Genomic DNA, 14,171 nt, shown 5'->3' with positions numbered 1-14,171 from the left:
GTCCAGGGCTAGATCCTGCCGTCTTGGAGAGGCAGAGACACTGACAATGGGACCCAGGGGTGCCTCCTGCCAGTGAGCACACAGCGATGCTCAGTGGGCACTATGCTGAGGGGCTGCAACATGCCTGCAGCTGGGCAGAGCCCCATACAGCCCCAGAGGACCTGGCCACCCTCTGCCATCCTGCTAATGGATCTGAGCATTTCTATTGTGGCTCCCTCCTAGTGAACACAGTCCCGCTGTCTGTGCTCGGTGCCTGGTAGCGTAGGCTCAGCTGCACACACAGGCTTTTTTATTTTAGCATCACACGGGGCTGGAGCTCTCTGGCAGAGGCACAGCCCGTGCCAGAGCTGGCAGCAGGATGGGCACTTGCATGGAGACCCTGTGCACATTTTGGGATGGGCAGGGGATATTTATTTATTTGTTAGTCTGTTCAGCCTTGCTGTAACAAAACAGCCTGATCGAAGAATTGCCTCTTGCCTTTCTGGGGTAAAGCTGGGCATGACTCCTCTGGAGGGAACCAGGCTGGGGAAGGGGTACTGGCTGTTTGCCAGCAAGTTTGGCACTGGCAGAGCAGTAACTCGGGGGGAGAACCGAGGGGATGGGGACACAGGGCATGCAGTCTTAACCATCTTGGTGGTGTGCAGGTCCCTTCAGGGACACACTGAGGGACAAAAGCTTTGGTACCTGCAAGGTTTCTGCCTGCTGCTTCCCTCAGTCCAAGAAGCAGGAAAGTATGAGGGGTTGACTGTTAAAAACGTCCCATGCCCCATCCCTCGAGGCCTCTGGGCAAAAGGCAATGCATCCCCTGCCTGTGACTGCTACCAGCTGCGAGCCTTGCAATGGTCCTGGCTTGGGGGTAGGGGATGCTGAGCTGATCTTTCTTGTCCTGCTTTGCCTGCAGTGAGCCCTGCCATTCCCGTTACCCCATATCAGCATCTCGGCGCAATAAAGGCTGACAGTGGAAAGTCCCAGGAGCTAAACACCCCTCCTGAGCAGGCTGGCTCTGCCAGGGGATGCAATACCAGTCCTGGGTGGTGACAGGCCTCCTCCCATCATGAGGAATGTGTTATTGCTGGGCTTTCCCAGGGCCACGGCTGGCTCTGTCCCTTGGGAAAGGCGCAAACCCCAAACACCACCAGCACTCAACCCTCCCCTGGGGGCAAGGGGAAAAGTGAGGCACAGAGAAGTTTCTGAGGCCAAGGTCAGCTGTTCAGAGAGGACCCAGATGTCCTGGCTCCAGGCACAGATCCACACGCAGCTACACAAGGACAGGACGAAGGAGACACCGAATGGCTGCAAGCCCCCTCCCTGCTTTCCCCCAGCCCCAAAAGGGCTCCCAGGTTCCTGACACAGCCCAGCTGGGCACGGGATGGGTGGGACACAACCCCCCTGCAGTGTGTCAAAGGCACAGCAGTTCCCCCAGCCTCCTGCTGATTTTGGGCAAGGGGCTACTAGTGGCCATGGGGTGATTTGGGTCAATCTCTCATCCCCCCCACCTTTCCCCCTGGCCCAAGCTGGCCAGGGAAGGGGTTTGCCTTCCTGTCCTCCTTGTGGGGCAGTAAGGGGGATCTCCATCTGGCACCCAGGGTGGGGGTGGACGTGCAGTCAGGGGGCTCCCGGGCGAGCGATGAATTCCAGGTTGATGGGCTTGTCAGCCACCAGGACAATGCGGGACACAGACGTCACTTCTACGCCACGGGGGTCCGGCCGCACCTCAAATGCCTGGATCATCTGTGGGGAGAAGAGGAGTTGGCAGTGCCTCAGGGACTCTCTGGGATGCATATCCCAGCTCATGGCAAGACACCCGAGGTGGAGGGATCCCTACTTACCCTGGCAAGGGCCAGGTGCATCTCCAGCTCAGCGATGCGGCGCCCGACACAGGCACGGACCCCGTAGCCGAAGGGGATGGAGCTGAAGGGGTGGTGAGGGGAGCCGTGTCCCCGGAGCCAGCGCTGGGGCAGGAACCGCTCGGGCTCGGGGAAGTAGGTTTCATCATGGGACATCGCGTAGTGCGCCAGGACAAAGAGGGTCTGCAGGGGGAAACTGGAGTTTAATGACCCCACTGAGTGCAGAGGGGGTCCCCACAGCACGGCCCCCACTCACATTCTTGGGGAAGAGGTAGTCTCCGATGACAATGTCCTTCTCATAGAAGACCCTGGCGTTGGTGGGCACCACAGGGTAGACTCTGGGATATGGAGAGAGTTAGTGGGGGAGCAGAACTCATCTGGAGAGAGCGAGATGAGACACGAGGACAAGGCTCAGCAGTTCCCCAGGGGAGAGGTGGATATTAACTCCAGAGGGACTGAAATACAGCCTTGCCTCCTGCCTGGTTGGTGCATCCCCCCTGGAGAAGGGGCTGGTGACCAGGACCTCAGGGCAGGGACAAGGCTGGCATGTACCTCAGAGTCTCCTTGATAATGGCCCGAAGCATCGGCAGCTTGGGGATATCCTCAGCAGCAGGAAACCGGTCGGGAGGCACAACAGCTTTCAGCTCCTGGTACAGGGTCTCCTGGATGTCTGGGTCCCGGGAGAGGTGGTACAAAGCCCAGGACAGCGTGTTGGAGGTCTGGGGAGTGGAGCACCAGGGGGAGTGAAGGAACTGGGGCCAGTACCTGAGCAGCCTTGTGCCAAGCACAGCATCGGTACGGCACCAGAGAGCCCCTGCTCTGGTAGGCAGAAAAGTCAGGGGTGAGGGGCAGCAAGCACAGGGGAGAGGGAGGCAGGGAGCAGAGGACAGGGTCTATATTGACCAGTCCCTGAGGGTTTGCCCCTGTGGAACATCAGCCGCAGCCAGGCTAGAGCTTGCAAGGGCTGGGTGGAGCATCGCCCCATGGGCTCCCCTGGGCATGGAGCACAGCAGGGATAGCCTGACAGCAGCTGCCTGGCTCTCACCGTGTCCACACCAGCCAGCAGCAATTCGGCCACGCTGCCATAGACCTCATCCAGGCTGAGTCTGCCACTGGCCAGCAGGTAGCTCAGGTAGCCAGACACCTCCGTGCCACGCTCCACCTGCCCCTCCAGCTCCTCCATCTTTCGGTCTATCAGTTTCTTGCCTGCAGGGACAGAGAGCAGGAACCAGAGCTGACAGAGCAAGGGCTGCCAAAAAGACATTTGGCCAGGGACTGCCCTGCTTTTGAGGGTCTTTAGGGAGTACAGTGCCACCACACTGGACCTCCACTGTCACCGCTCACCAAAGGCGAAAATGGTGTCCCAGCTGTCCAGGTAACGGTCCCAGAAGGGCAGCACCTTGCGGCTCCATCGGGGCAGGACGGTGGCAAAGATGGAGTTCTTGAACATGAGGTTGATGGAGTCAATGAAGTGCTGGGTCTCAGGAGGGACCTGCTGCTTGAGGCACCCGATGCGGGTCTCGAAGAGGATGTAAGAGATGCCTGTGGGGGACAAACAGCATCCAGACCTCTGGCAGAATGGGAACGGTGGGACAGGGTGGGGGTGAGGACACCCCTACCTTCCAGGGCAAAGCGGTAGAGCAGGTTGGCCACGTCCCCCACCAGCACCCCCGAGGGGCTGCGGCTCCGCTCCTCCCGCAGGCGCACCATCAGGTCTGACACCACCTCCCCGATGGCGTCCGCGTACAGCAGCGCCTCCGAGGGCTTCAGCAGCCGCTTGTTGAGCACCTGGCGCAGGCGGTACCAGCGCTCCCCTTCCCTGCATGGGGACGAGGTTCAGCGCCGGGGGCACGGACGGGCAGGGGGCAGTGGCTGGCAGCAGTTCCCCAATCCCTGTGTGCACACTCCCCACCCAGGCTGGAGCCATCCCAGGGGTCATTCTGCCCGCCATGGCCATGCCCTTCCGCTTGGTGGGGACAGGCAGCTTGCAGGAGTGGGAGTAATGCCAACGGGCACCTGGGCCCTGCACCTAGGGGAGGGGCAGGAGATGCTGGCCCAGAGAGCGCAGCCAGGGCGGGACTCACTCGGTGAAGGGTCCGTAGGGCAGGCGCCGGGTGTCCCGGTGCTCCTTCCACAGCGCCATGTCGCTCCGCATCGGGTACTTGCCCTCCTGCCGCAGCAGCTGCTCCAGCACCACTGGGCTCCCAATGTTGATGTTCCTATAATGTCCGAAGGTTGACTTCCAGATAGGTCCATAGAGGCGTCGGGATATCACCTGTGATCCACAAAGCGTGGCAGGGTCAATGGGACAAGCTGGGTCAGATCCTCCCTGCTCCAACCCTGAATGTGCCTATCTGCACCCATCCCACGGACCCCTCAGCATCACCTCAGCTCAAGCACCTGCCTCTGATGCCCCCAAGCTGGCAGCATCCTTGAACTGCTCTGCAGATGGCCTGGGCTGGTGTCTCCAGGCTCATTTCCTCTCCCAGCACTAAGTACACCAGGCACTGACCCCTCAGCACAGACTGGCACATCCTTCACCCACCCCAGAGATGCAGAGACAGCCTGGAGGGTCTTTTGGGGAAGGATGACCAAGAAGGGACAGCAGGGACAGAGACAACTGCCAAGCACAGGAGTGTGCTGAGATGCAGGACCATTGCAGCAACCACCAGCAGGACTAAGTCCTGCTGCTTCCAGCATGGCCCCAGCTCTGCTTAACGTGGGGACAACAGTTGCTGAGTGGGTCCTTGAACTCACCACCCAGTAAGGGTGGTTAATGATCACCAGTGGGAGAACAGCACCAGGCTAGGGCATGACTGGGCTGCTCCCAGAACAGGCTGTCACGTCCAGGGCATGGCCCTGGGGCCACAGGCTCACCAGCCAGCTAGGGGATGTTCGCCAACATCAGCCCTGCTCTGGGCCCTGTTGGCTGCAGCTCCCTTCTCCTTGTCTGCAGCCACAGGTGCCATGCCTGCTGCCCTGGCCAGGAGCACCATGACCTCCAAGTGCATCCCTTGGGGGCAGCTGGGCAGCCCTTTGCAAATGGATCTGCACAGGGCCACGTCCAAAAGCCACTTTCCATCCCACCCAGGCACTGCCAGAGCCCCTGCAGAGCATGGCCAAGCATGGGGGGGTTGCAGGGGACTTAGCAGGCAAGCCCTGGTCCCTGTTCCCCGTGGCTGCGGGGATGCACGTGGTACAATCTCCCTTGGTGACTGTCTGCATCGCAGCCTGTGCCTGGATTCAGCTGGATTCGTCACCACGGGGAGACGTTCCTCGTTCCTCGTGCATGGTGGCAGGAGGAGGGGGAGGGATGGCTGCCCTGGTACTGAAGGCAGCTCCTGGGCATGGGGCAGCTGTGCCCCGGCTTGGAGCCTGCCCACCAGCATCTGCTGGCAGCCAGGACCTGACACAGTGCAGGCCTTGGAGAGCTAGAGCTGCCTGGATACGGGGAAAGGCACCTCCAGAGCATGTGGGCATCTTTCTGCAAAGCCAGGCTGTGTCCCAAGGGCAGGAGGGAGCTCCAGTGCCTACACCCCAAAACCCCACTGTCCTGAGACAGTCCCTTCTTCAACCAGCAGTGCCTGGTGCTCTGAGATGCCAGGGAGGCCTGATCCCGCACGCTCCTCGGGCTGGTCAGAGCTCCAGGGCGCTGGAAGATGCCGCCTGGCTTGCAGCCAGCCAAGCCCATTGCTTGCTTCATCCGACGTATGAGGAAGTGTTGAGAGAAGAAAACAAATACCTCTGCCTACCCCTCCCCTGTCTTATATCATCTGCCCAAAAACCAGCCCAGTCACCTGCACCCAAAACCGCTGCTCCCTCCAGCTGTCACAGCCGGGAGCCCAGGCATGCCAGGACCCTGTGAGATGCCCCCGAACCTTTGCCCTCAGCTGCCCGGCTGGCTCGGGGATGTTGGAACAGCCCTGGGCAGGCTGGACCCTCCCGAGGTCACTCGGTTCTGCTGGTCCCTCTCTGCCTGCTGCCCTCAGCATCACCCTACGGCGCCGAGTGCCCCCCGCCGCCCAGCCCCTCTGCTCCCCGGCACTGCCGCCCCCGCTCAGCTCCCTGCCGTCACTTGTCGGCAGCTCACCCCCTCCCCGGAGCGCATCTCCCCCTGCCCCCAGCCCGCACCCACTCCCTCCCTTGCAAAGCCCCGGGTCCAGCACCCTCCCTGCAGCCCCCCGGCAGCCCCTCCATCCCACGCACCCCTCCGAACCCTCCTCCGCCGCTACGCCCCCGAGCAGGGTGGCCAGGCCCCCGCGCAGCCCGACCCCCGCACGCCCGCACCCCGGGCCGGGCTGCCCCGGCGCACCTGCAGCCGGTGCGTGTGCAGCAGGTAGCCCCGCAGGAAGAGCCAGACGAAAGTACGGAGCAGCCCCGGCCCCGGCAGCTCCTCCGGTCCCTTCAGCCGCGCCGGCCCAGCCGCCGCTGCCGCCGAGCCCCCGGTCCTGCGCGGCGGTCCCGGGCTGCTGCGCGGCGGCGGCGGGCGGGGGCGCAGGAGCAGCGGCAGCAGCGGCCACCGGGCCCCGCCGCTCGGGCCCGCCATGCTCCGTCGGCAGCGCACGGGACGGGGCGGGGCGGGGAGGCACGGAGGGTGGTGGGGGGCGGCACCGGGGGCGGTGCGGGGGGCGGCGCGGGGGCGGCGACCGGGCACGGGCACCGGGGACCGAGCATCGCGCACCGGGTACCGCGCACCGGCGAGAGAGAATCGCGCACCCGCGGCGTTGCGCAACGGGTGCTGGCCCCGGCTGCTGCGCTCTGGGTGCGGGGTACCGGCTGCTGCTCAGCGGGACCGGGCACGGGGCAGTCCGTACCGTGCGCCGGGCGCCGGCTGCGGCACACCTTCCACCGGGCCGTGCAGACCGGCTGCAGCGTGCTACGTACTCGGTACGGCACACTGGGCACCATGAGCCACACACCGAGTACTGGACAGTGGTGACTGCTCAGCAGCATCCCGGATCAGGCAGCGGGTGCTGGGTGCTGGAAATGGCACCAGGGGTGCCCGGTGCCCCGTAGCAGGTACTGGGTGCCAGGTGTTGTGCCTGGTGGAGCTTTGCACGTGGCAGCTGGCAGCCAGCACTGGCGTGGCACGGCAGGTACAGCGCCCTGGCACCATGGAGCCTGTGGCACCAGGTGCTGCTGTATCCTGGGCATTGCATCCATAGGCAGCGGGTGCTGGGCATTGCACACCAGGCACGGGCACAAGGACTGAGCACAGCACCAGCCAGGGAACAACGTGTGCCAGCACTGGCATTGCACTCTGGCATTGGATTTCACATCCCAGACCCTGCACACCTCGTATCAGCTCCAGGTTCACTACTGGGCTCCTCTTTAAGTCTGCTTGGCCTCCTGGACTGAGCCCTCCTGCCCTGCTTCTGTTCCCTGCCTGTCACCCCCCTGTGTATGCCTCGACCCCCAGCAGGGCAGGATGGTGCTGTGGGGAGCTGGGTCCAAACTGTCCCAGGCTCTTTCTCACCACTTTCTCCAGGCACTGCCAGCCAGGACCACGGGTGGGGAGACCTTGGTAAGTCCACTGTGGCTGCTGGCACCAAACTGGAGGGAGGTTTGCTATGTTTTCACACCAGTGAGAGAACAGTGCCAGCTCCTGCCTCAGGCTGGTGCAGGCCAAGCTGTCCAGCCCGTGAGCAGGACCCTGCTGGGTGTCTGGGACCATGCATGCAGGACGTGTCTGTTCTGGCCAGCCTGGGACAGTGGGGCAGGCAGGACCCTGTCCAGGTGTCACTCCAGGGGTGTCCCACACCATGGGACATCAGTGCTGATCATTAACCGCCCTTATCGGGCATTGGGTACAAGGTCCTGGCCAGGGAGGCTGAGTGAGGCTGGGCAGGTATCTGGGAGCCCCGTGAGTGGCTGTTGTTGCCCTCGGTCCTGTCTCACCAGGGCACCGGGAGTGTCCCGGGCCAGGCTCCAGGCTGATGCTTTGTGTGCTCCCTGCCAGCGGGACCGGGACTGGGGTGCAGGACACGGGCACCCCCGTGCTTGCAGACACCCCTGAGGCACCCCAGGCTGGGACAGCCAAGAACGAGCGCCTGCTGCCATCTCATGGCTGCTCACAGCCAGCTCTGTGCTTGCCCTGTCCCGGCCGGGTTCAGAGCCTGTGCACCAGGAGAGTCCCCGCCCGAGGACTTCTGTGAGCTCCCAGCCTGGGAAACTGAGGCCCTGTAGCTCTCACTCCCCCCGGCAGAGGATGCCCTGGCCTCTCCCAACCTGCTGTAACTGTGCTTCCCTTTGCCGGGCAGTGGAACCCTGAGACCTCTTTCAGTTTAAAACAATTGCCACTTGCAAAAAGAGTGAAAACTACAGCTACTGGCAAAAGGTCCCTCTCCATCTTTCTTATAAGCCCGTTTATACATTGAAAGGTTGCAATAAGATATTCCTGGAGCCTTCTCCAGGTTGCACAACAAAAATCTCAGCCTGTCTTCACGGGAGAGGTGCTCCAGCCCCCTGATCATTTTGTAGCCTTGTCTGGCTCGCCTGAACCTGCTCCAACAGGTTCATGTCTCGCACTGAGGACCCCAGAGCTGCTCTGTTTCACGTGGGTTCTCCAAATGTGGAGTAGAGCAGGAGCAACCACCTTCCCTGCCCTGCTGGGCATGCTGCTTATTTTCCAGTCTCAGACGTGATCTGCAAGTGCACATTATTGACTCATTTACTGATCCACCAGTGCCTCTGACTCCTCCACAAGGCTGGTCTCCATCCATCCATCCATCCATCCATCCATCCATCCATCCATCCCACAAACCCGTACTAGGGTCGCCCCGATCTGTGTTCAGGACCTGGCGCTCGGCCTTGTGAAGGACAGGCTGTACCACGGCAGCGACTCCCCGGGCCGGTCCCCGGTGCTCCCCAACCTGCTCGGGACGCGGAGCGGGGCCCCGTTATCCCGGCTCCTTCCCGCTCCCGCCGCTAGGCTGTGCTCCCCGCCCTCGGACGGAGGGAGCGGCGGGGCCGCTGCCAGGGCTGCGGGGGAGGCGGTGCTGGGGGCCGGGAGCGCTCGGTGGATCAGCCCCTCTCAGTCTCCCGGCGGGGATTCCGAAGGGATCAGGCTGGGCCATGGCCCCTCCAGGCCGGAGGATGCCGCCCGGAGCCGGGGACACCGGCAGCTCCCGGGAGGTCCCGCAGCGCGGGGCCAGCCCGGCCTGGCGACAAGCGCGGCAGAGGCGGGAGAGCAAATGCTGTCTTCAGCCGTGGGGATGTGGAGCTGGGGGTGGCAGGTCACATCCTGTGTGTCACTTTGCCCCAGGGATGCTGTGACTGTACTCATGCCACAGAGCCATTGTCAGGTCCGATCTCATCTCCCTGGCAGGACCTGTGCGTGCAGAGTCAGGCACTGTGGGACCCCCTGCCCCTCTGTCCCTCAGCCATCCACCACACGCTGCTCATGGAGGGTCCTGGCTGCTTGTCCTCCTCAGAGGGAGGGTCCCCTCCTTTATGTGACTTTGCAGTGTCACCCAGGAGCTGGAAATCTCTCCCAGAGCTGCATCCACTGACCCCGATTTGCTCTCCCACCAACGGGGGGAGGAAGTGGGGTGTCCCAGGAGAGGGCATCCCTTGACTCATCCCCAGGAAAGCCCAGGCTGTGAGAAGGCTGATCCTGGGACCGAGGACTGTAAACAGCCCAGAGCACTGAACTGGAGATAGCCTGTTACATCAACTGTGTGTCACCACACTGTCACTGCCTGAGTCATGAGCCACGCTGGGGCCAGTGGGGCTGCAAAGGGGGACATGGGGAGATCAAGAGGAATGTGCACAGATCCCAGGTCTGGAGACAGCTGCTCTTCTCTGACACAAAGAGTTCAAGCGGGCCCTCTTGGCCCTCTCCCAAAGGTCCCCTTCCCCTCCTTTCCCTCTGTCTGACCCCTCAGACCTGGGCAGAGGCCTGGGGGCAGCAGAAAGCTTTTGAAACAAAGGGCAAATCAACCAGCATGATGGTGTGTCCCCCATGAACACCATGGAGGGCCCAGCACCTGGCAGAAGGCTCTGATCCAGGCTGCCCCTGCCTTGTGCCCCATGGGACCCTGGTGGGCCAGGAGCTTCCCCCGAGGACGTGAGAGTGGGATGCCGGAGAGAACCCGGGGCTGGCATGCTGTTATCACAGGAGACGGGAGGCAGCCCCAGGCTGCTCTCAAGTGCTCCTGGCTGATTAGTGACTTCAAGTGCCTATGGAGTTATTCTAAGTCAAGTAGGAGCAAAGGGAGCCGACCCGAGAGCAGTGCCGGGCTTTCCTGGAGTTTCCCACATCACCTCTGCTCCCTGCCAAACTCTCCAAGATGGGGAGGTGTCTCCTCTTTTTCCATCTGCTCTCCCTGTCCCTTACTCCTCCTGCAAGAGGCTGTTTGCTCCAGCCTAAAGCAAACCTGATTTTATCTCCTGACTCCAGTTCACTTGGCTGTGGGCCATGGTGGATGCCTCCCACGCAGAGGTTGTGAAGCCCATGCGGGGACCCGTGCACAGAGCGGGCTGTGTGAGCTGTGTGTGCCACATGACATCATGTTTACAGCCCCGGGGGCCCAAGGACAGCGGCATCGCTCACAGCCCAGATATGCGTGTCCTTCCCATGGACGGACAGATGGACGCGTGGGGAGCTGGGGCGAGTGGGACTGGCCGCACACCCATGCCTCCCTGAGGAGCGGTGGTTTCAGCTTTGTTGCTCTGCAAGCCAGTTTCCTTGGCCTCAGTTTCCCCTTTGGCCAGTGGAGAGTGGATTCTGTGCTAGCAGTGAGGGTGCACTGCTGCAGCAGCATGAAGTCAGGCCTTCAAATTGTTGTGCAGCGAGAATGGCAAATTTTCTCCCCTTGGGACGTGGATGTTCCCTTCTCTCCCAGGACACATGCTGTGTGAAACTTAGGTTGTTTGGAAAGAGCAACAATGTCCAGAGTTACAGGCTAAAAAGTGCTGCTAGGGCCTTTTTTTCTCCTGTCCATCTGTCCATCCATCCATCTATCCACACTCGCAAGCAGCTTTCTCACAGCCATCTCTCTATCCATCTCCTGAGCTTTCTGTACACTCATCCATCCATCCATCAACAAATGCATACATTACTCTTCCCATCCAGCCCCCTTACCTGTCCAGCCAGGGCTACCAACCCATCCATCCATCCATCCATCCATCCATCCATCCATCCATCCATCCATCCATCCATCCATCTCCCGCCTGTCAGTGCCTAAGGGATGACCAGCCCTCCCCGGATGTGGTGTGTGCTCACAAGTGTGTGCACATGTGTGTGTGTGTGGGTCATGGCCATGCAAAGTGCTGTGGGTTGTGATGTCCCAGGCCATGTCCAGCCATGGGGCAGGGCCAGGAGTGCTGGCCAGGGGGAGGGGGACTTGTCTAAATTAAGAATGGGCCCTACAGTCGCTGTCAGCACCGGGCTGCTGTCATCTGGGGACAGGTCCTCATCAGCTCTGCTTGCTGCCCGCCAGCCTGACATGAAAGGGCTCTGCACCCCGATAAGGCCCCAGACACTTGGTCCCAGAGGTGGGCAGCACTGTGGCCAGGCCTGGGGACCCCTGAGGAGTAAGTCCTAGCATGGCTGTCCCCAAATTCACTGTCACTTCAGCACCATGTGGCTTGTTTGTTTGCATCAGTTGGGAGCCCAGCCCTGGGGGCCACCCTCCACTTTGAGACCTGGATCATGCCCTGTGTCACCACCATCTCCCACTGGTGACATAACCCCAGGGAGGGCACCATCCTCATCATCCCCCTGGCTGCCACAGGCCTGTCTGCTGGCTGCTACCCTGCACTGGAGTCCCCCAGCTGTGAGCAGCCATGGATGGGGACCGTGTTGTTTTAATAAGATCATTCTGCTCCTGCCGTGAGGTCGCAACCCGGGCTTATGACATCACAGCGCGCTGCCATGGAAATGCCGGGATGTCACAAACACAGCTCGATGACCTCACTGCAGGAGCAGCAGAGGAGGCCAACGTGGGTTTGATTGCCAATGTCCTCAGGAATAAAGGAGGGGAGGGACGCTGGGAAAGTATGCGGCCGCTGAGCGCCGGGGTGTTTGGGTTGGAAATGGCCACGCTTTCCCCACAGCGGGAAAGGCCCATTACTTCCTCCCCTGTCCACTCCCTCCCAGCAGCCAGAGCCCCCCCAGCCTTGTGGCTGTGGGGTAGGAGGGCTGTTGGAGCAGGGCACCCCCATCCATGCCCTTGGGGCTGCATGGCTGGGAACGAGAGACAGAGCTCAGCAAGTACCAGGGCACCAGCCTAGAGCCAGAGGGGGGTCAGTGGGGGGTGCAGCATGGGCCACTCAGGGGATGCTTTGTCTCACAAGCAGGCTGGGGATCGCTGGGGATGCTGTCACAAGAGGCAGAGTGGCCTGGAGTCCAGGGGAGGTCTCCTCTTCCTTAAGAGGACTTCAAAGTCACACTGCTATATGGGGATGATTCCCCAACACAGCACCCTCAAAACTGGACCTCAAGACACCTCTTGGCCCAACCCAGCCACCCAATAACTGTCCCCTCCCCAGCCCGTAACCAACAACTTCTCCTGGGGACCCTAGGCCCAGCTGGGGACCCCACAGCCCCTCTGTCCCCTCACCCCTGCCACAGCTGAGCTCTATGTCCTTTGCCACTGGGAGAAACATGGCTGGTTGGGGGGCACCCGTCCCCCCAGCTCTCTGTTGCAGGGGTGCAGGGGTGCCTGCTCTCCCCCTGCAGTCCCCATCATTAATTTCCATCAGTGGCCAAGTGGGGCCGGGGCTGCCTGGGGGTGGCCGAGGAACACGGCGCTTTCCCCTGATAGCAAAAATAAATACATTAAAATTCTTGCAGGAGGCAGAAGAATGCGGGACGGCAGGAAAAAATTGTTTTATAATTTGTAATAACACAAAAGCCGGGGGGGGGGGGGGGGAGTGCGCTGCGAGAGGCGAGGAAAGGCAGAGACAAAGGATCAGCTGTGATGGTGGAGGCTGCTTCAGAGTGGCAGTGGCATCCCTGTCACCCTGGATTAGTATGACCACTGTCACCTTGTCCCCTGAAGTACGTGTGCCTTTGGGTCTTGTTGCAGAAGGGGAGGAAGCAAGAAAATTACCAGGGCTGAGAGAACAGACAACCACTCCCCACCTGCTCAAGCAGGTCTCAGCATCTCTGTGCCTCAGTTTCCCCTTGCTAAAGGAGAATTCTTATGCAGCTGTGAGAAGAGCTGTGAAATAGAGGCAAACTCCTGGCATACACCCCATCCCAGGTCCTCTGATCCAGACACAGGGCAAGGAGCCCACCTTTGTCCAGTCTGCCCCACAGCCCCTCTAAGGGGGCTTTGCCCTGGGACCCAGGCAGTGGGACCAGCTCCCCTGAGTGTGCTGGGGGCACGGCAGCCCCCCGGCCCCTCCAGCCTCACCGGAGCTGACATGACAAGGCGAGTCGCTGAGCACCAGCCGCACCTGCTCGCCGAGACGGCACCCCCGCCCCCCGCTCCCCTCTTCGGGGCAAAATCAAAGGGATTTTTCTGCCCTTAGGAAATCAGATAAAGGCTTCTCACCTGCCCCGCGCTGCCTTTGCGAGGAGGCCAGGCGCTAGGGGCGGAGGGACAACAGGCACTTTCAACACGCCGGCAGATGAGCCGAGCCGAGCGCTGCCGGCAGGGGCTGGGCCCCTGGGCACGGCTCAGCCTGGCCAGCCGCAGCAGGGATGTCCCCTCTCACCAGCTGCGGTTGTGGACTATCCCCCAAATCAGAGCTTACGGGGCCCCTGTAGGACAGCCAGCATGGAGGGGTGGGTGAAGGAAAAGCAACAGGGACAGGGCATGGTGCAGCAATGCAGCGCCCAGCTCAGGGACTGAGCCCGTGTCCCTGTGTCCCCGTGTCCCCACGCTGTGGCCAGGGCAGCTCAGTGCTAGTCACCATGGCAAGGGTGCAGACCAGGAGCCCATTTCCTGTGTGGGAGGGCAGAGAAGGAGCAGGTGTGAGTCCTCTAGAGGTGGTGGGAGTCTCTTACCTCCTGTGCCCAGGAGGGAGAGAATTGTGCCAAGCTGCTGATAAAGCCTGAGTCATTCACCACCGAATGCTGCTAGCAGGGAGCAGACGTGCCCAGGTGAAGGGATGAAACCACGGGTGATCAAGGCAAGGGGAACATTATGGGCAAGCCAGGGGCTTGAGATGGGCAGGGTATGGGAGGCCATGTGGGGGGACAGAGCACAAATGGCTGCTGGAGGGAGGGCTGATCTCACCAGCAGCAAGGGTGCCCTGCTTTACCCATCACGGGTGGAAGACACTTTTCTTTCCCTTGGGCTAATCCAGTGGGCTGGCTGGTTGCTCCATGGAGCTGGGTACAGAGATCAGGTGAGACTCCCCCAGGGCAGA

General features: G+C 61.6%; 1 protein-coding gene across 1 annotated transcript; it reads right to left on the bottom strand.

Moving 5' to 3' along the window:
• Positions 1–1,506: 1,506 nt before the first annotated feature.
• On the bottom strand, positions 1,507–6,393 carry LOC128938130 (sterol 26-hydroxylase, mitochondrial). Its single transcript, XM_054278175.1, has 9 exons — positions 6,160–6,393; positions 3,932–4,122; positions 3,467–3,666; positions 3,192–3,389; positions 2,893–3,053; positions 2,400–2,566; positions 2,104–2,185; positions 1,830–2,030; positions 1,507–1,731 (listed from the first exon to the last, which is right to left on the bottom strand). Exons 1-9 carry the CDS (start codon positions 6,391–6,393, stop codon positions 1,606–1,608), a joined length of 1,560 nt encoding a protein of 519 aa, XP_054134150.1. The 3' UTR covers positions 1,507–1,605.
• Between the last annotated feature and the right edge of the window lie 7,778 nt (positions 6,394–14,171).

The sequence above is a fragment of the Melozone crissalis genome, unplaced genomic scaffold, assembly GCF_028551555.1.
Source record: "Melozone crissalis strain CALT ecotype California unplaced genomic scaffold, PUWL_Pcris_2 ptg000023l_1, whole genome shotgun sequence".
Taxonomy (NCBI): Eukaryota; Metazoa; Chordata; class Aves; order Passeriformes; family Passerellidae; genus Melozone; species Melozone crissalis.
The sequence above is the reverse complement of the archived record's forward strand: the minus strand, read 5'-3'. Positions and strand labels throughout refer to the sequence as shown.